This window comes from Parasteatoda tepidariorum, chromosome 1 (genome assembly GCF_982258835.1).
Source record: "Parasteatoda tepidariorum strain Cologne lab strain chromosome 1, Ptep-v5.0, whole genome shotgun sequence".
In the NCBI taxonomy this organism is placed as follows: domain Eukaryota; kingdom Metazoa; phylum Arthropoda; class Arachnida; order Araneae; family Theridiidae; genus Parasteatoda; species Parasteatoda tepidariorum.
Window position 1 is genome coordinate 27,052,776 of NC_141755.1, and position 27,222 is coordinate 27,079,997.

Consider the following 27,222-nt stretch of genomic DNA (forward strand, 5'->3'; position numbering starts at 1 on the left):
TACAGGATTCCCCTCACGGCGGATCATCGACGGCTGCGTCGGCAGTGGGCTCTTGAGCACAGAGACTGGCGAGCTGATTGGCACCAAGTTGTCTTTTCAGATGAATCACGCTTCAATTTGTGGACCCATGATGGCCGTGTTCGTGTTAGACGTTATGCCGGTCAACGCTGCCTTCCTGAGTGTATTATTGAACGACATAGTGGTCGAACACCCGGAGTTATGGTCTGGGGTGCGATTTCGTATCATGGACGATCCAATTTGATACGAATTGAGGGTAATCTCAATAGCAACAGATACGTCCGTGAAGTGCTACAGCCCGAAGTCGTTCCTTTCGTTCAAGGCATCCCTGGAGCTATCTTTCAGCAGGATAATGCACGCCCACATGTTGCGCGGACTGTTAGAGACTTCTGTTCAGCACAACGCATGCAACTTCTTCCTTGGCCTGCTTATTCGCCGGATATGTCGCCTATTGAGCACGTGTGGGATATGGTTGGTCGGCGTCTCACTCGTGATCCGCGTCCTGCAGTTTCCAAAGACGAACTTTGGTTGCGCATACAAGCGATATGGAATTCTCTTCCTCAAGCAGATATTCAACATCTGTTTGACTCCATGCCACGTCGTATAGCAGCACTTATTGCAGCGCGTGGTGGCTGCACCAAATACTGATTTCGGACGCTTAATTTGTTTCTTTTGTTTTGAAAATTTCATCATTTATTTGTATCAGTACAAGTCGTTTCTGCATTAAATTTCATTTGATTCTGATGATTCTTTCATGGTGTTGCATTTTCTACAAACAGCAGTTTATGTGCGCAGACTTGCAATGTAATGAAAATGTTAGATAGATAATAAGTTATAAGATGAGTTACTGAGGAAAATAAGTTCTTAATAAACTGCTGTTTGTAGAAAATGCAACACCATGAAGGAATCATCAGAATCAAATGAAATTCGCAGCAAATGTCAATTATAGGATATTATGCAAATTAATAAAGTTTCAGAGCCATCGCGCGTGCGTGGCGCGCGCAGCGCCCTCTGAATTGATGCTGAAAGCGTATAAATAAAGTGCTGTAGCGGGACGTTGAAAATAGTCTATGATTATTTGTTAGTGGCAAACGTTTAGTGAGACCTGAGTATGCCTCCACGACGGAAGAATAAGAAATTCAAGCAACTTACGGAGTTTGAACGAGGGAGGATAATCGGCCTTCGAGAAGGAGGATTTTCCTATCGCGCAATAGCAGCTCGTATGCAGCGGAACAGTTCCACAGTGATGCGAGTTTGGAAGCAGTGGACCGACGAGCACCGAACAACTCGAAAAACAGGCACTGGACGACAGAAGGTGACGTCAGAGCGCGATGATCGACACCTGCTCCGCATGGCGGTGAATGATCGCACAGCTTCCTCCAGGCAGCTGGCAGCACATTGGTCTACTGCTACAGGTGTACAATTGTCGGCTTCGTCAATTCGTCGTCGTCTGCTGCGCCGTGGATTGCGTGCAAGGGTGCCATTATACAGGATTCCCCTCACGGCGGATCATCGACGGCTGCGTCGGCAGTGGGCTCTTGAGCACAGAGACTGGCGAGCTGATTGGCACCAAGTTGTCTTTTCAGATGAATCACGCTTCAATTTGTGGACCCATGATGGCCGTGTTCGTGTTAGACGTTATGCCGGTCAACGCTGCCTTCCTGAGTGTATTATTGAACGACATAGTGGTCGAACACCCGGAGTTATGGTCTGGGGTGCGATTTCGTATCATGGACGATCCAATTTGATACGAATTGAGGGTAATCTCAATAGCAACAGATACGTCCGTGAAGTGCTACAGCCCGAAGTCGTTCCTTTCCTTCAAGGCATCCCTGGAGCTATCTTTCAGCAGGATAATGCACGCCCACATGTTGCGCGGACTGTTAGAGACTTCTGTTCAGCACAACGCATGCAACTTCTTCCTTGGCCTGCTTATTCGCCGGATATGTCGCCTATTGAGCACGTGTGGGATATGGTTGGTCGGCGTCTCACTCGTGATCCGCGTCCTGCAGTTTCCAAAGACGAACTTTGGTTGCGCATACAAGCGATATGGAATTCTCTTCCTCAAGCAGATATTCAACATCTGTTTGACTCCATGCCACGTCGTATAGCAGCACTTATTGCAGCGCGTGGTGGCTGCACCAAATACTGATTTCGGACGCTTAATTTGTTTCTTTTGTTTTGAAAATTTCATCATTTATTTGTATCAGTACAAGTCGTTTCTGCATTAAATTTCATTTGATTCTGATGATTCTTTCATGGTGTTGCATTTTCTACAAACAGCAGTTTATTTGAACGAAAAATACTAAGAAAAATATTTGGCGCTATGAAGGAAAATAACGTCTGGAGAATCCGTTATGACAACGAACTTTACTTCAAATTCAGAGAACCAGATATAGTGAAAACTGTAAAGGTATATCAATTTAGTTGGATTGGGCACAACTACAGATACAATAAATTTAAACTTAACAAATAAAAAATGATATTTAAAAAATGTGAAAGAAAAAAGTTGCCAAAAAGTTCGATACAGTTGAGAAAACGTAACCTGAAATTAGGGTCAACGGCTGGAGAACTGTAGCAGCGGATAATTCCAGATGGTTAGAAAATTTTTAAGACAGCGTTGGCCTGAAGCTGGCTGTGGAACTACAGAAGAAGTTCGATTTTGATACAAATATTCTTTTATTTTATACATTTTACCAGCAGATTATTATTTGACTTTTTTTAAAAAAATACTCACTCATTACATAGTAGTATCTGTTTCAGAAAAACGAGTTATAATGCTAGGGTTGATCAGATTCTTCAATGGTTGGAACTCCCTCCTGCTAATCGACCTAGTTTCTTGACGCTTTATGTAAATCAGCCTGATAATGCTGGACACCGCAATGGGCCGGATTCAAAAGAAGTGAGAAGCCACAGTTAATATTTACTTTTTAATTCAGTTTTGTAATTAAAACAAATTAGAATTCTTCATCAATGTTTCCAATACAATTTTCTTTATTAACATTATATATTGAACTTATTTAATAAAATTTTTTCTACAGTTTTGCAAATAATACATACATTCAACGCAATAGGTAGTTACAATTACTTCGAGTTAGAATTTTGTATGCAAAATGCTGTTTATTTCAATCATGGTAAAGTTAAATTTACACTAGTAAACATAACTCAAATGTGGGTTAGTTCCATCAAAAAGGCCTCCACAAAAGCTAGTTTGTCCCAATGCTTGAGCCCGGAGTTTTCTTATCTTATGCTTTGGATTCAAAATTACAAGATTACGGAGTTGAAAATTAATAGTCTTGTAAATTTAGAATGAGGTTAACTGTTTAACGCCGTTATTAAAAATAAATACTTGATCTTGCCTAATTTGGGTGCGGGGATTTCAAATCTAAAATTAGTTTTTCTCCTAAAGCTACCTATACATTTTTAGTCTATTAATAAGGGGGGGGGGCATAAATGAAGTGACAAACTTCCAGGGTACATCATCAGGGTTAAAACTGCATGATAGGAACCCATGTCCAGAAATGTCGTCGTATGCGAATAGGGGTGTAATTTTTTTATCTGTAGCAAGTTCGAAATTGGTTGTAAATTTAAATTTGTCCACTCTGCGTACTTGAAAACCTAAGACCACATCTAGTTTTGAAGTAATTGGATTATATTAATGACTTATGAAGCGTAACACTCTTATTGAAAAATAAAATTTTAGTAAAATTCGTTATAATTTTGTAATATAATCTAGTTCATGTTACCGGTTTCAAAACGTTCAGTTAGTAAAATGAACAAAACATGTTTAAAAATGTCGTCGTACGCGACTAGGAGTGATATTATTTATTACGAAACCAGTTGTAAATTTAAATTTGTCCACACTGTGGACTTGAATATGATTATAAAAATCTACAATCAATTCTAGTTTTGAAGTAAGTGGATTATATTAACGTATAATCTTGTTTATAGTACCCGTTTCAAAAAGCTCAGTAGGCAAAACGATCAAAAAATGCTTTTAAGTGATATATTAGTAATATTGATAGATTCATCATCGCTAAAACATGAATATAAATCACAACTTCAAAAAAAAAAAAGTAAATAAATAAATTTCACAGCAGTATATTTGTGCATGACATTGTTAAGGGTCTTTTATTGGTGTTTAATCTAGTGAAATTGCATTAAACTATAAATGATCCTAGATCTACATGGTTGTTTCAATGATCTGTGTAATCTATTTCGTTCAGATAAAATTTTCACTTTTTCCTGGAAAGGACACTTTTATTATTGGAAAAAAAATACAACAACTTACACTTTATCCTACCCAATAGAAGAAACTGTATTGAATGTGTAATATCTGAACACTATAGAATAAATATGGTGTTTCGTAATCACCACCCTTAATGTACGTTTTAAGTATCCTTGTTTAAAATTTAAACAAAAGCATTTACACATTAGAAGTCGTTAATTAATATTTAAGCGAAGGAAATAAAAAAGTTAATTGAAACGTGAATTATTCACTTGGAAGCCTTGATTAAAAACACCGAAACCAGTTTGAAGACAGGTTTTAGTGCTTTTAACTACGTCTATCACCCTAAGCATAACATCAAGTTTACTATAATATAATAATATATATTTTTACTTTCCTTATCAGAAGAATGTACACAAATTAAATGTACCGAATATATAGTTAAGTGTAGACCAGAAAATCGTCATCAACACCTGATGAATCATTAACGAATTAGGTGGGATTAAGGAAACCAAGACTTGGAACAGAAGGAAACTGAGCGGTGGTGAAAGTAATTATTGGAAACACCTTTAAGGTTCATTCGGCAATCAAATTGGTTTTCACTTTTTTTTATTTTATTCTGCCTTCTACGTTAATGATTCCTCAAATTTCGATAACGTTTTTAATTCCCGCTTGCCTAAATAATAATTGTAAAGAATGTACATTAAGGGCTGTAATTAAACTGCTGTTTGTAGAAAATGCAACACCATGAAGGAATCATCAGAATCAAATGAAATTCGCAGCAAATGTCAATTATAGGATATTATGCAAATTAATAAAGTTTCAGAGCCATCGCGCGTGCGTGGCGTGCGCAGCGCCCTCTGAATTGATGCTGAAAGCGTATAAATAAAGTGCTGTAGCGGGACGTTGAAAATAGTCTATGATTATTTGTTAGTGGCAAACGTTTAGTGAGACCTGAGTATGCCTCCACGACGGAAGAATAAGAAATTCAAGCAACTTACGGAGTTTGAACGAGGGAGGATAATCGGCCTTCGAGAAGGAGGATTTTCCTATCGCGCAATAGCAGCTCGTATGCAGCGGAACAGTTCCACAGTGATGCGAGTTTGGAAGCAGTGGACCGACGAGCACCGAACAACTCGAAAAACAGGCACTGGACGACAGAAGGTGACGTCAGAGCGCGATGATCGACACCTGCTCCGCATGGCGGTGAATGATCGCACAGCTTCCTCCAGGCAGCTGGCAGCACATTGGTCTACTGCTACAGGTGTACAATTGTCGGCTTCGTCAATTCGTCGTCGTCTGCTGCGCCGTGGATTGCGTGCAAGGGTGCCATTATACAGGATTCCCCTCACGGCGGATCATCGACGGCTGCGTCGGCAGTGGGCTCTTGAGCACAGAGACTGGCGAGCTGATTGGCACCAAGTTGTCTTTTCAGATGAATCACGCTTCAATTTGTGGACCCATGATGGCCGTGTTCGTGTTAGACGTTATGCCGGTCAACGCTGCCTTCCTGAGTGTATTATTGAACGACATAGTGGTCGAACACCCGGAGTTATGGTCTGGGGTGCGATTTCGTATCATGGACGATCCAATTTGATACGAATTGAGGGTAATCTCAATAGCAACAGATACGTCCGTGAAGTGCTACAGCCCGAAGTCGTTCTTTTCCTTCAAGGCATCCCTGGAGCTATCTTTCAGCAGGATAATGCACGCCCACATGTTGCGCGGACTGTTAGAGACTTCTGTTCAGCACAACGCATGCAACTTCTTCCTTGGCCTGCTTATTCGCCGGATATGTCGCCTATTGAGCACGTGTGGGATATGGTTGGTCGGCGTCTCACTCGTGATCCGCGTCCTGCAGTTTCCAAAGACGAACTTTGGTTGCGCATACAAGCGATATGGAATTCTCTTCCTCAAGCAGATATTCAACATCTGTTTGACTCCATGCCACGTCGTATAGCAGCACTTATTGCAGCGCGTGGTGGCTGCACCAAATACTGATTTCGGACGCTTAATTTGTTTCTTTTGTTTTGAAAATTTCATCATTTATTTGTATCAGTACAAGTCGTTTCTGCATTAAATTTCATTTGATTCTGATGATTCTTTCATGGTGTTGCATTTTCTACAAACAGCAGTTTATGAAACATCGTGTATTTACTAATTGAATACTTATTTTTTTACCCCTTTTATATACAGGTAAATCAAGCAGTGAGAGGTGTTGATCAAATGATTGAAAGGCTCTTTGCTGGTTTGCAGTCCAAAAACCTGTTGAATTGTGTCAATGTCATCATTTTGTCTGATCACGGTATATGAGAAAGAACAGATATTTTTCGCTGCTTTTTTGTTTGATTTTTTTTTACTTAATCTTAATTTTTTTTTTTATCTAGGTATGTCTAGCACTGACTGTAAGCTCGTTGTTAACGTTGAAAATTATGTTAATGTTTCGAATATCTTTTCAACTATGGGTCCTTTTGGCAGAGTGCGTCCCAAAGGCAGAAGAGATGCAAGTAAATACTTTTTCAGATTTTCATTGCATTACTTATTTTTTTTTATTATATTGATGATACATAATACAAATTAGGTTGACTTTAAGCAGTAACATATGAATGTATAAAATGAAAATATACTCATATTTTTATTTAATTAGTAATATGTGATACCTAGACTTAAAATGCGGCAACGAGCGTTTCGTCATGTGGTTTTTCAAATACAAATAAACGTTTAAGAATTAAAAAAATACATAAGTCAATGCACTGGTCCTTGTTGGAAATGTTTTTTTTTTATTGAAAACAGTATGATTACCAGCTAAAGCCTTTAAGCGATCCTAATAGTCGCTTTACACCTCCTGTTAATTTTCTTCGGCAACCGAACAGGCTTCGATGTTTTGTTCTTTTCTTTCCTTGTTAATGAATCATCATGTAAACCCCCTACTTCCGGAGTTTTACCTTTTTCTACAGGAGATAAGCACCCCGGTTCAGATCAACACCTCCTAGAAAAGAGTAGGCCTCTGCACGGGTTACCATAAATATCCTTTAGTAGTCCAAACGTAATGACATATTTCGTATTTTCAACCACTGCGCAGCTTAGTACCCCGAACGTAATGACATCTTTCTTATTTTTCATCAACTGCGCAGTTAACTTCGTCACATCGGACTACTAATTTGATCCGTGCTGAGGCCTTCATTATTCTAGGAGGTGTTGTTCAGATGCCCCGAAAAACAATGCAGTTCCAGTTTTTAATGATTTGTCAGGTTTTAATAACTCTACTGCATTAAACTTTGTAAACATACTTATAATTATTAGAAAAGTATATTGAATCCCAATTTCCTAGAGAATTTCTAGTTTTTAAACTCTAGAGATAGATTTTATATTTATCGCTTTTAGATAGATCGTCATGATTGTGTGCGTTTGATTAAAAATTCGCTTCTAAGCCCTTTCTAGTTTAAAAATATCGCAAATGATATTAAGCACCCCAAATAAGGAAATTAAAAACATCCTTGATTCGAACAAGCTTTTTCTTAGACTATAAAGTAATTGGTGACCATGGAGTTTAACATAATATTTTATTTATTTTATTTTAAAAAGTTTGAATTTCTAATGATTGAAGATGTAGCGTATCTACCACTACAAAATTACAACTACAATTCACTAGTATATAAGACATGTTAACTCGATTCAATGATGGGGTACCTTTTCATAGATGAAGGTTGACATGGTCGATATCTACTATTCCCACATTGGTGACCTTCGGACGTGATGTGAACACGCCTACCTAGACAGTAACGCCTACTTCGATGGATGATCCACATTAAAAAACAGTTGACTTGCTACTTGTGTCTGCGACTTTATCCATCTCCTCGCACTGTTGCTATTCAGTCTCTTCTCAAACACCCACAACGCCGGCTTGCATACACTCGACTGCTAAAGGCAACACAGGAGCGACTACGACCGTGAAGTTAATACACCTCTCACATTCAGCACTCATAAAGTACGGTGATCTTAATACAGCTCTCCCGGTTTCGCACAAAAACAGCAATGATTCAACTAGTGGTATCCATTCATCGAATTCTATCACAGATATAATTCTGGTGGGGGAGTACTGTAGCGTATCTACCACTACAAAATTACAACTACAATTCACTAGTATATAAGACATGTTAACTCGACTCTATGTTTGGGTACCTTTTCGTAGATGACGGTTGACATGGTCTGTAACACCGCCCCCCACAGAAGATTGAAACTTATGATGTTTAATCATGTTCATACCCTAATCATATGTTTTAAAGTTTCACAAGGCATGTTGAACTTTTAACTATTTCAGATGTGTTAAATAGTTTGATAAAGAAAATGCAGTGCCAGAGTCAGCATATGAGAGTTTATCCCAAAGAGCAACTCCCAGTCAGATGGCACTATGCAGACAGTGACAGAATCGAACCCATCTTCTTGGATATGGACTCCCGCTGGACTGTTGTCAGGTGAATGTCTTTAATTATAGCTCTGACCATTTTTTATTAGCAGCTGCATGTTTTGAAAGAAAGGTACTAATCGTAGTATCCCTCTAAAAATATATTTATTTTGCTTTGCCTCTCTTTTTACTCATAAAGATGCAACAGATATTTGTCCCGCAGTGAACTGATCGGGCTGGGATAGCCTGGTCGATAGGACGCTGGACCCATGTCCGAGAGTTCGTGGGTTCGAACTCCGCCGGCCGAAGACTCCCCGTGTAGTAAAGTGACTTATGCACGTTAAATCTGTCGAGTCGCAAAAGTCCTCCATGTTCCCATAACAAATCAATACCTCTGGGGGTACTAGATTGGAGATCGATCGTTCTGTGATTCAGGTCAAAATTACGATCTATGGATGAATGAATGGGTCCGCCCTATAAACGGGTGTGACGTATGATGCGGCAGAAGTCGAATTCTTGACCATAGAGGGCGCCACTGGAAAAACAAGAACAATCGCATCCCCTCTGCCTAAACAGGCATACGTCAACAACAACACAACAGTGGACTGACCGTAAAGACACGGTTCCCAGTGGAACACCGAAATCAAGCATCACTGGCTGCCGTCAGTAAGAGAGTAGGTGACCACTTTGCCTGCGTAGGGACTGAGGGTGCGTGGTATCGGTCCTCGTTAAACTGTTCTACCGTAAAGTGCTCGACTTCGCACGCAGGTCGTCGGGCTACCAAAGCAGAAGAGCCATCCCCTCTTCAGTGGATCAAATTGCGATAGCATGTCTTCGGATCATCCTCTGGGATGTTTCCCAGACCGTCACCAATAGCCCATTGTGCAGCTCTAGTGCAACGCAATGAAAGTACCTACCTACCTGGAAATCATCAGATTAATTTACATGAAAAGAAAACGCATAAAAATATTGTGATAAGGATAAATAAAATTTGAGGATTTTTTTTTACTTACAGTCGATAGTGTACAATATTAGACTATATCTGATAGGGCTAAGAGGCATAGTAGGCCACTGTGCACTGTTTGCATTTCTGTACTCTGATTTAAATTTTTAAGAAAATTTTACTCTTTATTTACAATTTTTTTATTCTTTTTATAAATATAAAAAATATAAAAAATTTTTATAAATGTAAAAAAATATTAAAAGAAATAAAAATTGTTATTAAATATTCCTGAACAATATGTACACATCTAAAAAGTATTTGATAATAAAATTAAATCCTCTATAAAGTTATCTAAATATTTTTGCCAACGTCTTACTTTAAATGTGTAGCACATTAAAACTTCTAGGTCTTAAAAAATCTTAAATTTAAATTTTTTTAAAAATATAATATCTTTGGACTATGCCTTACATTCGATGTGTATATTTGGCCACATTTTTATGTCCGCAATTTTAATATTCAAACACAATTAAAATTTATGTTTTGAAAAATTCATGAGTTAATTTAAATGATTGAAACATATTTGTGAATATTGGACTGAATTGTTAATGATTTATAAAGTGTGCTGTCTCTGTGTTTGCAAAATTGCTTTTTATATTGCAATAATATTTGTTAATAGTTTATTATTTATTCTGTTATTTTCTTTGTTTTTATATGGATTAAAAATTCAAAACAGTATTTTAATTTGCCTAAACTCCCTGTGTTTGATAGCTTTCTTACATTGGTTTGCAATATTTTGTCAACATTTATTATGTTATCATAACAGTGTGTATTATTTTTATTTATAGTCGGAGCGCAAAATCTGGAGATGACATTTGTAGCGGTGGTGCTCATGGATACGATAATTATTATACTGATATGAGAGTAAGATTATTATTTGGCAGCTGTTTTTTGTGTCTGATAGCATGTGGTGCACATGCTTAATTTAAATTGTGATAACACACCAACTGAGATTTAAATAATTATAGTAAATCTACACAACACAATTCTAAGGTTTGCATTCGAACTTTGTATCCAGTTCTGCGCATGCGCATTGTTCAGAGTTGATTTAAGTATTCTTTACCCAACAAGCAATGTCGATAGATTAGGAAAAAAAATCAGCTTAGAATATAGCTAGCAATGGTCAGCACGCATCCTAAACGAGTTATTATAATCTGGTTATTATATATACATTATATATGCATATACAATGTATGTCGTATGCATATACATTGTATATGCATATACATATACCAATGTCGCTGACCAGCCCTCGAAACTACTTGCAGCAATACATTAAACCCGTTTCATCTGCTCTCAAAATATATATTTAAGTATTCAAAATAAAATTGAAACTTCATATATAAATATTTAGAAACCGAAAATGGAGATTAAGATCGAAAGAGAATTATTTCGATTTCTTTTAAAATAATTTATTCTTTTTATTCCCCGCATTAAATCGGTTTAAATTATTAAGAACAATTTGAAAGAAAATAAAATTGAAAAATATATAAGTTATGAATTAAAAATGAAAATTCCATTCGAAATCTGTTAAATTTGATGTTTTAATTTTATCCCTACCGTAAGTGCGTTTAAATTATCAATTTCAACCAGTAATAAATGACGCATGTATGTTTAAGAATTCAAATTTAAAAATAATTTCTTGCAAATAAATATAAACACCTACAAAATCGTAAGATACAATAGAGCCCGAAGTTACACATTCGTTAATTCGACGAGAGGGTAAAAAAAATGCGGTTGCAATTTAGAATTTTAGAAATCTCTTTATATTAGTTTATACAAATATTAACATGAAGTTCTCTAATTAAAACATTTCAAATATTTTTTTTTATAATTGAAGGCAGATTGCTTGATTCTTAACTTATAAAAAATTAGAAAATTACAACTTTTTGTTAGAATTTCAGACTTTTATAAAAAACAAAAAATTTTTAAGTTTTCTGCTTGAATAATTTTAACTACAAAAATTACTTGTCTTATTGAAAAATAAATTCTTTAATTAACTCTTAATTAATATCTTTACTTAAAAAATTCGCAATGATAACATTTTTTGCTTTGATTTATTTGTGTGGAATCATTGTTATTCAAAAAGAAAATATAGGCTTATTCTCTGGCCAAGTCAAAAAAATATTTTCCCTTTGCGGGTAAAGAAAAAATATCAATCACTTTTAAGGTTGTAAATATATTTATAGTTTTAAACAAAACGGTATCTAAGGAAAAAAATTAAATTGTACAACTTATTTTTATATAAAATTTAAAATAAATTCCTAACTATGGAATTTGCAGATTATGATCTCATTTATTTGTATAATATTTATATACTTTGTATTACATTACACTATACAGTTTTTATTTTATTTTAGTAACAAACTTTCTCTTTTTTTATATTATAACAAAACGGTATAATTTTTAAAAAATAAAATATAATATAAACTTACAATTTTTTATGGACTCAGCAGGTAAAGATAATCGACATTTCTTATATTCGTATGGGATAAGCATGCTATATCTTATAAGACATTCTTTACTTTTTTTTGCTTCTATAATAAGCAATCTTTTTACTTCTGTAACATTTTTAAAAAAATCAAAACTTTCTAAAACATTTTTTCAGTCTATTTTCATGGCTCATGGTCCATCGATAAAATCTAGCACCAAGATCAAGCCTTTCATCAATACCGAGTTGTATGAATTAATGACTGGTAAATATGATTGCAAACAAAATATTCATGATATTATCTGAAATTCTTTCGATATTGATTATTGGACATTCTATTTATTAGAACTGATCAACATCCAACCAGAACCTAACAATGGTACAAGGGGAAGTTTACACCAAATTCTGAAATCTCCAAAAAAGTTGCCAATTCAGCTGGAACAGGACCCACCTGCTACTGGGCTTGTTCCAAGAGATAATCAAGATTATAAATTCCGAGTCGATGCGGCAGAGTGTTCTTGTAAACAGGTATTTTTTTTATTTTTTTTTGTAAGGCGTTAACCGAAACTTAAAGGAAGGTTGCTACCAGTGGATCAACAAAACGTTTTTTAATCATAAAATTCATAATATAAATATTGCTTTAATATTTATATTCATGTCTTTAAATAGGGGATGTAGCTATGAAATGTTAAATAAATATTTATTAAAGGAAATTCATTGTCCTTTTGCAATGGTAGAAGCTTTTCACCTTTATTAACCCCTTAACGATCGGTTAATTTCAAGAAAACGGTCATAAAAGTGCCTATTTTTTTTAATCTCTGAAAATTGATTGGTGCTGACATCTAGTTTAAAATAAACTAACTATCTACATTTATCCTGGTACTGCCATCTGGTGTGTAAATTGAGAAATGAAATGTTTTCCGGGCAAAAGAAATGAATTAGTTTTATTCTTATTGGCGCATTACTACTGAACACTCCAGCCCGGAAATATCACGGGAGTTAGAAATAGAGGGCGAAACCTCACCCCGTCATTTTCACGGGAGCGAGAAGGAATTAAGGTAGGGAATTTCTATAAATTTGTTGGAAGTTCATTTAATTTTTTACTAGAGTGTCACTTTAACACTATCCAGTAATATGTTTAAAAAATTATGAGTGTAATTCATCAAAGTAAAAGGAGTATAGAAAGCAACACAAATGGTAAAAAATGCATTGAAACATATTAATGGATGGAATGAATGGATGGGTCCGCCCTATGGGTATGAATGGGTCCGCCCTATAAACGGGTGCGACGTATGGTGTGGTAGAAGTCGAATTCTTGGTCATAGATGGCGCCACTGGAAAACAAGAACATTCGCACCCCATCTGCCTAAACAGGCATACGTCAACAACAGCAACAACAAACGTATTAATGATAGTTTGCATTATTCTCTGAATTATTCTCTAAATGCTACCCTGAAATCTGAAAGAGGAATTTTATTTAAACCGTAAAATAATCCACGAATCTACAAAATAACTTTGAATTTCGTTTATTAAAGGCAATTAAATGGTTTCTATGGTCGAGTCATCTGTCCATTCCTATAAACTCAGACTAGCTCATTCAAAGCAACTAGCAGTTGGTACGTAATAATTACGATAATTCGGTAATAATAAAGTAAACGGTGTAGCAAAAAGCGCATATTTTAGACTATACTTTAATTATTCTCCTTAGCAATTAAGACACTTAACGTAATATTGTTATCTATGATTTGTTTACATTGAAAAATGCGATAAAAAAGTACAAAATGTACTGGAACTTTTTTTAAACGTAAATGATAAGCAGAAACTCTTTGTCAAGATTTCGGTTTCTTAAAGTTCGAAAACTATAGCAAATAGTGCTAAGTTAGAGCCTGGTATCAAAAACAACGACAACAAAAAATGGTCATAACCTTAGGAAGGAACCAGAAGCTCTATTCTATTTCTGCATTTTAAGCGTTTACTGAAAATTATACATGAATATAGATATGTTTGTGTTTCACAACTATTAAAATTTGATCATTTGTAAACAGTTTTTCCTTGTGTATAACATAATTAGTGAGTTTATAATGTTTAATTAGGCTCGTAAACAAGTGGAGATTACTGATAAAGATTCCAAACGAGATCTTCATCTACCATTTGGTGTTCCATACAGCGCACAAGACAACAGAACGCTACTCATGATGTATAATGAAGAAAACATAATTGCATTTGATCTGAAATATAGATTACCTTCGTGGACATCATTCAATCTCGAGAAGAAGGTAACAACAATGTTCTGAGAGATGATAAATTTATATTATTGTACAGCTTTTCATAATTTAATTTTTAGAATTCGGAGATAAATTATAATCATTTAAAGTTACGATAAAAGCAAAAATGAATTTTTTAAAAATTAATTTCTAAAATAAAAATAGTGTGTAAATTTTGGATGAATGCAAATGCTTTAATATATTACTTTCCTAATATTTAAAATTTTTTTTAAATATTAAATAATACCTATTCTATTCCCTTAAAAAAGCTTTTAATCATGCTTTCGTTGAAGAGAAATAAATAAATAAAAACACCAAAGTCCTGCTGTACACGTCCGCAAGCAATACAGCACAGAAATAAAAAAAAATTTCCTTGTTCGTTTTACCCCAGAAATGAAAGAAACGTTCCTTATTCGTTTTACCCTATAAGTAAGAGAAACATTCGTTGTTCGTTTTACCCCAGAAATAAAAGAAGCGTTCCTTGATCGTTTTACCCCAGAAATAAAAGAAACGTTCCTCGTTCGTTTTACCCCAGAAATAAGAAAAACGTTCTTCGTTTGTTTTTCCCCAGAAATTGTCCCGTTCGTTGTTCGTCATATCACAGAAATGGCAAAGATAACTTTGTTTTCTGTAAGGCACGGAACACTAAAATAAAGAAATATGTGGAGCATTCTAAAAAACTTCAAATTATACTCATATTATTTAATTTAAAAAAATGATAATGTTAAATAGTGCATATTCTATTCAATTAACAAAAGTTTCAACCACTTGCGCTTGAAAGAAATCCTACGTACGTACAAAAAATACTTTTGTGTAAATGAAAAAAAACATTGACGTGCTATACACGTCGACAGGCAATTATCACCGGATTGAAATAGACGTTTGTAGTTCGTATTAGAGAAAGCGAATATGCTTTCAATATTAATAAGAATCAATATTAATAGAATCAATATTCAATATTAATCGAACAATAAACACCTTCCCGTGAGCTACAGTTGACTGTTTTTGTAAGCGCATCTGCAAATTTCTTGATTGCGCATTAATTATACTATAAATTAAATTATAAAGAATTAATTAATAAATTAATTAAATTAATTAAATTAATTAAATTAATTAAATTAAATTAATTAAATTAATTAAATTAAATTAATTAAATTAAATTAATTAAATTAATTAAATTATGAATTATATAGGAATTAAATTATAAAAAGAATTTCAGAGTATTCTATAAATTTTGCAGCAGTCCAAACAATTCTTTTGCGATTTGCTTACTTTATTTCCTAACCATGCAAACATCAGGTATCGTACCTGAATTTGTATCCTGTTTGAGAAGGATACCTTAATTAAAAAAAAATTTATCCATTAATTTAATTTATTTTAGGAGGAAGTTTCTAAGGTGGGTGATGTTTGCTTCACGGCTGATGCCAGAATACCAAATGCTGATACTGCAAAATGTAGTGATTATGACAACACAGTTGTGAAAAGGAAGTCAATTGTACAACGTCCTCTTTATCCCATCAGTTAGTATTCTAAAAACTTATCAGCTATACCACAAAGGATTAAAATATTTATAAGCCAAAAATATTAATCAAAAAGTTTTGTCAGTTAGAAAATGAATGAGATAAGAAAAAATTATCAACTTAAATGGTAGGATTTTCAGTCCTGCTAAAAGGATTAATTTTTTTCTAGCATTGCATAACTGCAAATGAAATGTTCCTATCCAGTTCGATATTTACCCCGACCCGACTATGTAGAGATCAGGAAACTGGCCTTGAATATGCAAGGTTCTGGGTTCGAATCCCGGGTAAGGCATGGATGTTCTTTCATTCTCTGTACTATCTCTCCCTGCTGTGGGAGTACCGTTTGCCCACAAAATATGGTGCCCCCGAGAGAGTGGCCAACAAATCTGCCCTGCAAAATGCCTGAGTTGACGAAATGTTAACACAGGTGGACATTGGAACATGGTGCGTAGCGTTTTTAAAAAGTGCTGAAAAGTGCGTATTTTCGATTTCCGTTTTTAAAAGCCCTTAAAAATGCTTTTTTAATGGACGTTTTTAAGAAGTGCTTAATTTTCCTTTTTCGAAAATGAGATTTATGAAAGTTAATATCTATTTTCGCCACGTATTATGTAAAAACGTGCTTTTCATATTTTTCTATTCAACGTTTTCAGAATTCATTCAACCTCGACCAATTTCAGCATACCGTCAGTCCTTAGCGCACGAAAGCGCCAATCATTTTACAGGTTTGGTGAAATACTTGCGAGTCCGCTTGTGCGTCTAGTGAGCTGGGTTCGGTAAGATTCTTGCACTCTCATGTGCAACTCTGCTGCATTTTGCAAGATATTCTCCATTTCAAGCTTCATTTTCCACCCTCTGAAATCGAACCGAAAAATCTCTTGATCATTTTTTAATGACTAATATAATCAAGAAAAGAGTTCTTTGTCAAATTCTAGTTATTTATCATGATCATGTAAAGTCTTTGAAAATTATTTTGCATTTTGTCAATTTACATTGTGCTTAAAAATATTTTTTGAGTGCTTAAAAAAATACTTAAAAGGTGCTTAATTTTTGTTAAAAGATTTGGCTACGCACCCTGTGACAGTAAAAAATGAAAAAAGTTCGATATTTAGAAATTAGATATTATTTGAAAGTTTCTACGGTTACTATTGTTAACTGCTGTTTTTAAAAGCACTGTACGCAGCATTATACTCAGAAAATAAGAAACCATGTATAAAAAATTGGATAATAGTTGAAGTTTCCTAAATGGTAAACTATATTTTAAAAGTTGTTGCTGATGCCGAAAAAGAAACAGTATGAAAGAAGCTAAGACTGAATAACTTTTAGTCACTGATAGTTTATACTTAAGATTATTGCTTAAGACAGCTAGAAAGAAAAAGATCAAAAGCAATTTTGTTGTAGAGCGATAAAAGAAATTTTTCGATAAAAGAGCATAGTGACAATATTTAAGTTTACCATTTACGTAAATAAGTTATTCAAGTACTATAATGAAATACCGAGTTTTATCTTTCTTCTCTTTATAGCATAGCATACTTCATACTATGATATTTGAAGAATCGTTCTCTAGTTTTCGAAGTAAAACTCATTCTTTATGTGTTCAGGAGTTGAGAAGTAGATTATGAGCAGACTTTGCTCCAAGGAACTTCAACAAGGAAACTTTCAGTTAACAATTTTCTCCAGAACTGCCTGACCGAGTAGCTTTTTTAATTTTTAAACAAAAAGTGATACATTTATTTCTGTAGTTTATATCAGTATTGTGTAAAAGTTTTTATTTATAAATATTATTTTACATGTCCTGAAGTGATTTTTCCCCAGGGTGTCTGCAACTGCCTAGAGAATTTTATTATCTTTTAAAATGTAACATAAAAATTGGTTTTGGATGACTGCTGACAAGAAAACACGCCGTTTACCTGTAGCTTTGACAATTTTTTTTTTTGTGTTGCTAGAGTTAAATAAAATTTCTTTGATTTTCCTCATGGATACCAAATTTTTCTCATTTTTGCCAAGTAACAAATTTCTCTGAAAAGAAAGTGTTCCTAAGTACCGATGAGTGTCTCCTTATAATTGCTAAGTATTTTTTTTCTTTTTTTTTTGACCAAAGGATGTCCACAACTGGCACATTCACATAATTTTAACGATTTTTATAACAATCATTACGTAAAATTATCAATAAATTCTAAAAAAAAAAAGAATCTTTTATACCTATAATATACAATACATATATGACTAAAGATTGTAATTCATCCCATAAACTTTTATTGATTATTATTTTAGTTTCCCAAAAAAATGGAAGCAATACTAACTAATTTTAATATTTACATTTTACAGGTTTTTCAAAATCTGCAACAAAGGAACAAGCTTTATATGTTTCGAATTCTATTCCAAAGTCAATGAATCACACAAATTCTCTGGAAACAGAAATCAACCGAATACTTAATCGGTGGGCTGCCCAAAGCGGCTCTTTGAATGTAGTGATGGGTGCTGCTTTTGATTTATCTGCAAATGGTCTGAAGCAATCTCTTGGAAAGATAATGTAAGCTTTGCTTTATCACTCAAGCTTTACTTATAGGCCACTCCGAAAATTGATAAACATGACTTTCTAAATGATTTCGAAATTATCGTCTGCAGTACCGAACAACAACAAAAAGTTTTTTTTTGGTGACTGATTATTTGCGGTAAATAAAAGGTTTAAAAGGCGCACCTAAAGCATGTTATTACGTTATTTTACTTCTTTGACTGGTTTAAAAACTGAAATCTTTAAAATATGTAATTCGTATAACTGTGTAGAATTTTCGGAATTATGCGGTTTACTTTAATACTACTGAGTTTTTTTAAAAACCCAATGGATAAATTAAAAGTATTTCACCGCATTCATTAACAGAATTTGAGAATTAAGATACTGGAGTTTCTTGCCAAGAGGCCGGATTTGGACCATGAGAAAAACATAATTGTTGGAGGAGTTAAAGATGTATATAAATCCATTTCTGAACTAAAATTGGTAATCACGGCAAAAAATGTCCATTTTCTACTTGCAAAAATATTTCTAAATCATCTTTTTGAAGTTATTCGACTGAAAGGCGAAATGGCATATTACTAAAACTATGATGCAACAGCATTTCAGAATCTTTTTCGTTTTATATCGTAAAAGAGGATAGAGCGCTCGCCTTCGAACCAGGTGAACTGGGTTCGAATCCCATCTATAGCTGGTTGATACGAATTCCAGATCCGGCTTACACCGACCACAGTGCTGACGTAAAATATCCTCAGTGGTAGACGGATCATGGGTTAGAGTCCCCTTGCCGTCAGGCTAACCGTGAAATGTTCTCGTGGTCTTTCTATGTAACGCAAATGCGGGTTTGTTCCATCAAAAAGTCCTCCATGAATTCAAATTTCTCCCAATCCAGGAGTTCCCTTGTAATCTGGATTGAGTTCAAAATTACAAGGCTACCACGTTGAACATAAGTAGTCTTAACCCAAACATTGGGTCGGCTGTTCAACGAAGGTTATAAAACATTTGTATTGGATCAAATTTAAAAATTATGAATTAATAATGTAAAAAAATATATATTTTATATTGATGTCACTTAAAATTTCTAATTTCTGAAACAATGACGGTTAACAATGGTTTTAATTAAATTTATTTTTAAAATTTTGCATTTGCAAATTTTTTTCATATTTTATATTTATTCATATTTTATATTTCATATTTATTGTATATGTACTGTCATATCTATTACCTATCGTAATTATTCGAATTTATTGCGTGTCGTAATTATTGTATATCTTGTAAATTATTGCCTATCTTAATCGTAATTATTGTATATCTTGCAAATTATTGCCTATCTTAATCGTAATTATTGTTTCTTGTCAAATGAGTTGGACTAGAATGAAGTGAATGTCTCTAACTTCGTCTAAATTGTAAATTCATATATGAATACTTTATACGACTAAGTAATGACTTCATTATTTCTTTTCCTTTTCACTTTACAGAAGGTTAAAAGAAAAGTATGGATCATTAGTTGTACCAACTCACATTTTTGTAATAGCAACTTGGTGTACTACCTCTTCTGACTCTCTGAAAAATTGCCCTCCATCGAAATTGGACAGTAAAGGATTTTTGCTACCAAATGACCCATTTACTCAGAATTGTGAAGTAATGTTTCAGTTTTTTATATAAAATAATTTAATTTTTTAACATTTATTTAACTAACAATGTAGTTACTTGATTTTAATTTTAAAAAAAAAGGGATATATAGCTATTTTTTGTTCTTTAGTACGTTGACCGAAGGGAACAGCGTACCTTCTTTAGTTTTACCTCGTCTTCTCTTTTTCTCGTACTAAAGTTTGAAGATTATATATTTAACAAAAAATTCTCTAAGTCTTTTTATCCTAAAAGTATAATAAGACCCACGTATCATATTTAGTTTATAGCAAAAATTCTTTAAAGACATGAAATCTCTGTCTTAGTACTGGACATAAATTTCTGAGTGATATTAATTTTTTATTCGTGCATAAAGAATAGTTTCAAAAACGCGGCAAATTGTCCTGAGTACGTGAAGAAAGGACGGGGCAACGCGTTCTTATGACACGGGCGAATTGATGAAATATAATTAACGCACTACCAATGATTATTGTATTAATTAGCGCACTTTATTTAAATAAGATTTCATTGGAAAACACTGACCATTTCTAACTGCTGCCGTACCTACTCAGCTTAATTATCTCTTTCCACATTCTCGCCTTTATTCCTTTCTTATTCTTTAAATTTACACCTCTTCCAAGAGTAAGCATTAACTACGGTTACTTTATGAGGCAACATTTATTCCATCTGAATTAAGTAAATTGAAAATTAAATAAGTAATCGTGTCTAGGCTTTTTGTTTTGAGAAAACGTCGAAAAGTTTTTGATACCTTATTTCATTCATAATTTTGTCAATTCGAAAAAAGTAGCATTTACTTTTAAGAAAATTTTCTCAAATGTGCATATTGTCGAATTGAGTAAAAAGAATAATAAAAAGAAACTTTTTTTTCTTCAAAGAAACACTTACAGCTCTGTTCCATTTTAAGTATAAAAAATCTAAGTACTAAGTAATTAAGTACTTTTTAAAAATCCATTGTTTTATTAAATATAAAAATCTTAATATTTTTACCCAATTACTATTTCAAAATGATTAACAATAATTAATTAGCTTTTACCTTCAAGCAACTCTGATGCAAGCATTGGTTTTGGCAGAATTACTCCAGGGATCTCTCCAGACATTTTGTGAATGGTCCTGTTTTTGTGAAATTGTGAAAAAACTATTCATAATTTGTGAATATAAAATAAGCGTCGCATTCTTTCAACCAGGGTCCTGCTTTTGTGAATTTGTGCAAATAGGGTCCTGTTATTACAAAAATTGCCAAAAGCCTTTTCAGGAAGTTTTTAAATTGTAAATAGATACAAGATTCAGCTCAACAATTGCTGCTACTAAATTAGAGATGCAACTGCAACATACAAGTATTTGGTATTTAGCCTAAACACACACAGAATATTCATTTCGGACGAATAAGGGAACAAAATATTTCACATTTTTAATAATTTCAATTGGCATAGTTTAAATGACACAACTTAGTAATGCAATTTTAATGTGCTACGCATTAAGTAAACTTAAATAATTCTTAAATTTATAATATTTTATTTAAGAAATTGCCAAAAATTAATTTTTATTTGCATAATATTCTATTAATTATTTTTATGAATAAAAATAAATTGATCAATTATTTATGTACAGAAAATATTAATAAGAATGCACACACGATGTTTGTAAAAGTAGAAATATTTTCTTAGAATACTACATTTGGAATTTAAACTTAGGGAAACTTAGTTTGTCTTGAACCGTCTTTCTTCCCCCCCCCGGGGAAGGAGTTAATTCGATTAACAAAACAATAATGAAGATAAACAAATTTGTGAAGGTTCCACTTAATAGATAAATTATTTTGTGAAGGGTCTGTTTTTATGAAACAGATATTTTGTGAAGGGTTCGTTAACGGAGCCAAATATTTTCTAAACAGACCCCTGTACACTGAAGCTTTTTTTTTTTAAGAAAATAAATTAAGAAAAATTACTTTTGAAAGGGAATTAAATGCGAGTTTCGTTCATATCTTTTTTATTTGACTATGAAAGATAAAAAATATTATTTTTTTAATTAAAGACACTACTATGTTTGATCATTTAGATTATTTACCACTTAAATGTGTACATAATTATTTATCTACCGCAAAACCTATAAAAATGTTATTGATATTTTTTTTCTTTTAGTCTCCAAGTGCCATGATCGAGAAGAATTCAGCTCGAGTTGTGGATATTGAAAATTTGACTGGACTCTCATTTTTCACAGGTTTGCCAGTTTATGATGCCGTCAGATTGAGAACTGGAATGCCACAAAGATCTGTCTCTTAACCATCATATTATTTTGAATCCATGTAAAAATGATGAAAATTCTATTAAATTTTATTATTGTTTTATTTGTATTTGTTTTACCCATACCATCATACTTTATTTCGTTTTATCGTTTCGATGAGAATTTCTTTCCGAGCCGTTCGGAAATGCATTAGTTGGCTTTCAATCTACACTATCTACCAATATGTACACGTGTGATTGAAAAGAAAAACTAACTTTATTCATAATCAATAGTTGGTAGAGCCTCTAATTACAATTACAGCGTAAACCCTCGGGCATACTTTCCACAAGTCCTTGTGTAACGGCTAGTGGTATTTTCTTCCACTCGCCTTGGAGAAGACATATAAGTTCCTTCACCGATTTTGGACGGGTAGTACATCCCTTAATTCGGCGATCCAACTCGTCCCAGAGGTTCTCGATAGGGTTCAGGTCTGGGCTCTGGGCAGGCCAGTTCATTGGATTAACCCCATTTTCACCATACCAAGCCTTGGTGACCCCCCGCAACATGACAGCAGACATTGTCGTCCTGGAAGTAACAGGGGTCCACCCCGTAAAACTGCCACAATGTAGGAATCACATTGTCATCCAAAATAGTGAAGTAGGCATCTTGCATGAGTTGTTGTAGTTCATTTACGTCGCACTAGAGCTGCACCATGGGCTGTAGGCGACGGTCTGGGAAACATCCCTGAGGATGATCCGAAGACATGTTATCACAATTTTGATCCTCTGCAGAGGGGATGGCTCCCCTGCTTCTGTAGCCCGACGACCTGCACGTGAAGTCGAGCACTTTACGGTTGAACAGTTTAACGAGGACTAATACTGCACACCCTCGCTCCCTACGCGGACTGATCCAAGTGGTCACTCACCCGCACACTGACTGGAGCCAGTGATACTTGACTTCGGTGATCTGCTGGGAACCGTGTCTTAACGATCAGTCCACTGCGGGACGCGTCTTGAATGGGACTAATGCCGATGTTGTTACCTACACGATATATACCGGCTCCAGGGCATAACGTATCTCAGGACCGTAGATATAGTCATTTGCATGGGTGTCCAAATTCTAATTGGTAGATAGTGTATTTGACAAATACCATAGTAAATTTGCCTCACAGTATTATATACTCTGATTCTTGGACATACTTTAAAGCTAGAATAAAACTTCAAAAAAATTACAAAACAAAACTATATTATAAGTTTTGTCGATTAAATTTTTGTTCCCACAGTTAATTTTCAGTCCTTAAAGTTCACACCTACTAAGAAGTGTCTGGTGATATGATTTTTCTTAAGTTTTTAGAGCTGGATATCATTTTGTAAGAAAAACCTTAAGTGACCCCACGTTTGATATGTTATTGGGTAATGAAATGAATTTTTTATGAGTCTTTTTCATAAAATTTTTACTAATCTTATTTTTCATTTCGATCATTTTTTCAATTGAATATAGGCATAGGAAATGCATTCTTAAATTTCTTAGCCAATCACAAGACTTCATAAAAAGAAAAATCCGTTTTTTTTTCTTCCTTTTTCTTCTATTTACTTTTTTGAATTTTTCCATTTGAATTAAACCATAGAAAATAGATTCTTAGTTTTAGTGTCAAACCTAGAAATAATAATGATGTAACGGATAGCTAATTTTCTATAAGCGTATTTAAAAGTTTCGATAGTGTATTTTTTTAAAAATAAATATCGAAATTTTTGAACTTTTTTCAATGGAATAAAACCATTGAAAATAGATTCTAAGTTTTAGAGCTTGACCCAAACTCAAAACTTCAAGAAAAAGTAGATTATTTGTTTATTTTTTTCCATTTGTTTTTCCGAATTTTTTCATTTATCGACGAAATAAAAATATTTGAGCAAAGGTTGAAGGTTTGGAATCAAAAATATCAAAACTGTTTATATATATATATATATATATATATATATATATATATATATATATATATATATATATATGTAATGTTAAAACAATTATATATTAAATATAATCCTTAAATAGGGCATTTATCCAACGCGCAAACGTTTAAAAACCTTTCCCACAAGAAAGTAATAATATTGATCTAATTATCTCAAAAAATGTGATGATGTGGCTTTAGTAGCTTGGGAAATTGATCAGTCCCACGCTACTGAGACCTATTAACATTTAAATATATTGTCCAGAAAGATATAAAAACCCTCTTTCCAAGGTCAAATGTGCTATTCTATACCTATCCACCAGCATGTAAGGTTGTCATTCTGGGGCTCTGGCCCTTACTTTAATAAAATTATATTATGATTCCAGTATTTTCCTGTATCTTTTTCAAGAAGCACCGGCCACACTACGAACTTACAATGTTTAGGCTTTCAAAGCGTAACAGATAAGTCGGCAGTGATAGTTTCCTGTCGCGAAAAATTATTATTGAAAACTGAAAATGATATTTAATTTAATAATGGAATACATCTTTTGATAATCGACTTTCGCTTCTTAAATGATTCGTAACCTTGGATTAGAAATTCGAATGCGTGGGTGTGGTAAAGAAGAACGAGGACAGTTATTTCTCTCTTTGTTTTGTCTTCCTCTCGCTTTAATCACCGATTAGAACTTTATTTTGATGACTTTGGAATTAAGAAACAGAAAAATTAAACAAATAATGTCTGATTCTGAAGAAAAACAGGTGGACGCTCCAGCACGCGTTAATATTTCTCCGTGTGACGATAAAAATAATTTCCCCAACTGGATCAAGTCAGTGGCGTAGCGAGGGGGGAGCAAGGGGGGGCATCATGCCCCGGGCGCTACTCACAAAGGGGCGCCAAATGGTCAGCAAAACAAAAAAAATTGTTGGATAATTTTTATTTTTATTATAATTTATTTCTGCAAAAAATATTTTAAATTTAGTGCCAGTGAAATATGATAAATGTTAATTCGTAAATAAAAAGGAACACTAATCAAACTGTAATAATATATTCATAAAATATTTCTTTTTAAAATATTTCTTTATAAATATGTAAAATAAATAATAGGTATCTTATGAACTAATTCTAGATGATCATATACATTTCAAAGTCTAGTCTTGATTTCTCAACTACATTTTTTGTCTCAAATTTAATGCCTAACTTGAGCCTATGACTTTATTAATTCTACTTTATTTATTTATTACTTTGCGAGTATATTTTACTTATAATATTAGATGGATTTCGAATGGGGGGGGGGCGCTAAAAAGGTATTGTGCCCCGGGCGCGAGTTAAGCTCGCTACGGCACTGGATCAAGTATTTCAATAAAAAATGTGAAATCCTACATTTGGAAGAAAACTGGAAAATAAATAACATATCTGAATACCTGAAAAGAGACTTATTTACCTTCTACATTAATGAATGCATAGAAATTGAAAAATGGACCGAACTCGAGGAAAAACTACAAGAAAAATTTTCTCTTTCTAGAGAAGATAAGTATGAACTTTTTCTATCTATGAGGCCATCTCCAAAAAAGACATTTTCTGAATATGCTACAGAGAAGTGGAGAGCGTCGAAGGATCTAAGCATAGATGAGGAGCTGTTGCTAGAATCCATCAAAGCTGACGTACCAGAAAAATTTCGTAATTTTCTGAGTATAGCATCTCCTTCTACTGTTGAAGAACTTATTAAGTTGTGTTCAAAGTTAGAAAAAAATGAAAAGAGTGCCATCAATAGACCTACTACCCAACGACACAATTGGAATGATAATCCAAGATACTATGAGCAACCAAGGCAGTGGATTCCCCAGCATCGGTACAGAATGGAGCAGCCAAGGCAGTGGATTCCCCAAAATCAGTACAGAATGCAGCAGCCAAGGTTTGTGAATTCTCTTAACCGTTATGGAGTACCTCAGCATGATTCCCAGCCTCCGCAGCCCAGCAATAACAACAGCTGACCATCAAATGACTATTTATGTGTGACATCGCGAGTGAACAATAAGAATTTACTAACTATATTGGACACAGGATCCAACATCACTATAATTCCGAAACATTTTATAGGACAATCAAAAAAACATGTGAACTCTACTAGGATTTTAATTTCGCAATTTCAAGGAAATATCAAGGGAAACCTCCAAAAGGTAAGTGTTAAAATAGGAAACATTACAAAAGTAATAACATGCGCCTTTATAGACACCCCTCTGAATTTTGCTATACTTGGTCTTAATGAAATATCAGTATTTAAGTTGCATATTGATTTTAAAAATTTTAGAGTTTTTCAAAAATTTAAAGATGTTTCATATGATAAATTTTCTCAGTTTAATAATTATTATAGTGCTAAAAATAAATATCATACTAATATATTTTACAACAATAAACAAAAAATTGATCTTAAAAATGTGAATTGTAATGTAAATGATTGTGTTAATCATAGATATATAGAAACTAATAATTTTTATGATGAGAGAAATTTCAATAGTTCAAATATTCATGAGCATAGGCTCAACCCACCCTCAGAATTTCAGGATAAAATACCTGTAACTTCTGAAGAGGATAGGGTAAAGTTAAATTATCTTTTATCTAGTTATGATCATGTATTTTCCAAAAATAATTTTGATATTGGCAACTTAAAACTTCAACCTGTTAAAGTAAAGTTAACTTCTGAACTGCCCATATCATTGCGTCCATATCGAGCATCTGTTAAAGATAATGCAGAAATTAAAAATCAAATAGATAATTTATTACAAGCTAACATAATTAAGCCCTCCTATAGTCCATACTCCTCCCCAGTTACTCTTGTTTACAAAAAAGATGAAGGTAATAAAACCAGATTGTGTGTAGATTTTAGAAAGCTTAATCAGATAACCAAAACTGACTCTGAACCTGTACCTAGAATTGATGATTTAATTGATAAATTGTCTAATGCTAAATATTTTTCAACTATAGATTTAAAATGTGGTTACTGGAATTTAACAATAGATCCAAATGATACAGA

General features: G+C 33.7%; 2 protein-coding genes across 5 annotated transcripts in view; one reads left to right on the forward strand and one right to left on the reverse strand.

The window, feature by feature from the left end:
• LOC107450275 (ectonucleotide pyrophosphatase/phosphodiesterase family member 3) overlaps positions 1-22,366 on the forward strand; it is a 57,999-nt gene extending 35,633 nt beyond the window's left edge. For all 4 annotated transcript variants that reach the window (XM_043041575.3, XM_043041576.3, XM_087160516.1 and 1 more), the window contains 12 exons: positions 2,782-2,920; positions 6,443-6,551; positions 6,634-6,753; positions 8,568-8,721; positions 10,440-10,515; positions 12,260-12,347; positions 12,429-12,610; positions 14,176-14,358; positions 15,728-15,866; positions 18,192-18,396; positions 19,854-20,016; positions 22,161-22,366. In XM_043041575.3, the coding sequence (XP_042897509.1) occupies positions 2,782-2,920; positions 6,443-6,551; positions 6,634-6,753; positions 8,568-8,721; positions 10,440-10,515; positions 12,260-12,347; positions 12,429-12,610; positions 14,176-14,358; positions 15,728-15,866; positions 18,192-18,396; positions 19,854-20,016; positions 22,161-22,301 (1,699 nt within the window). In that variant the 3' untranslated portion in view covers positions 22,302-22,366. The remainder of the gene's footprint in view (positions 1-2,781; positions 2,921-6,442; positions 6,552-6,633; positions 6,754-8,567; positions 8,722-10,439; positions 10,516-12,259; positions 12,348-12,428; positions 12,611-14,175; positions 14,359-15,727; positions 15,867-18,191; positions 18,397-19,853; positions 20,017-22,160) is intronic.
• The window catches only part of LOC107450274 (phosphatase and actin regulator 2), a 189,959-nt gene that overhangs the window by 152,001 nt on the left and 10,736 nt on the right, over positions 1-27,222 (reverse strand). The window lies entirely within an intron of this gene.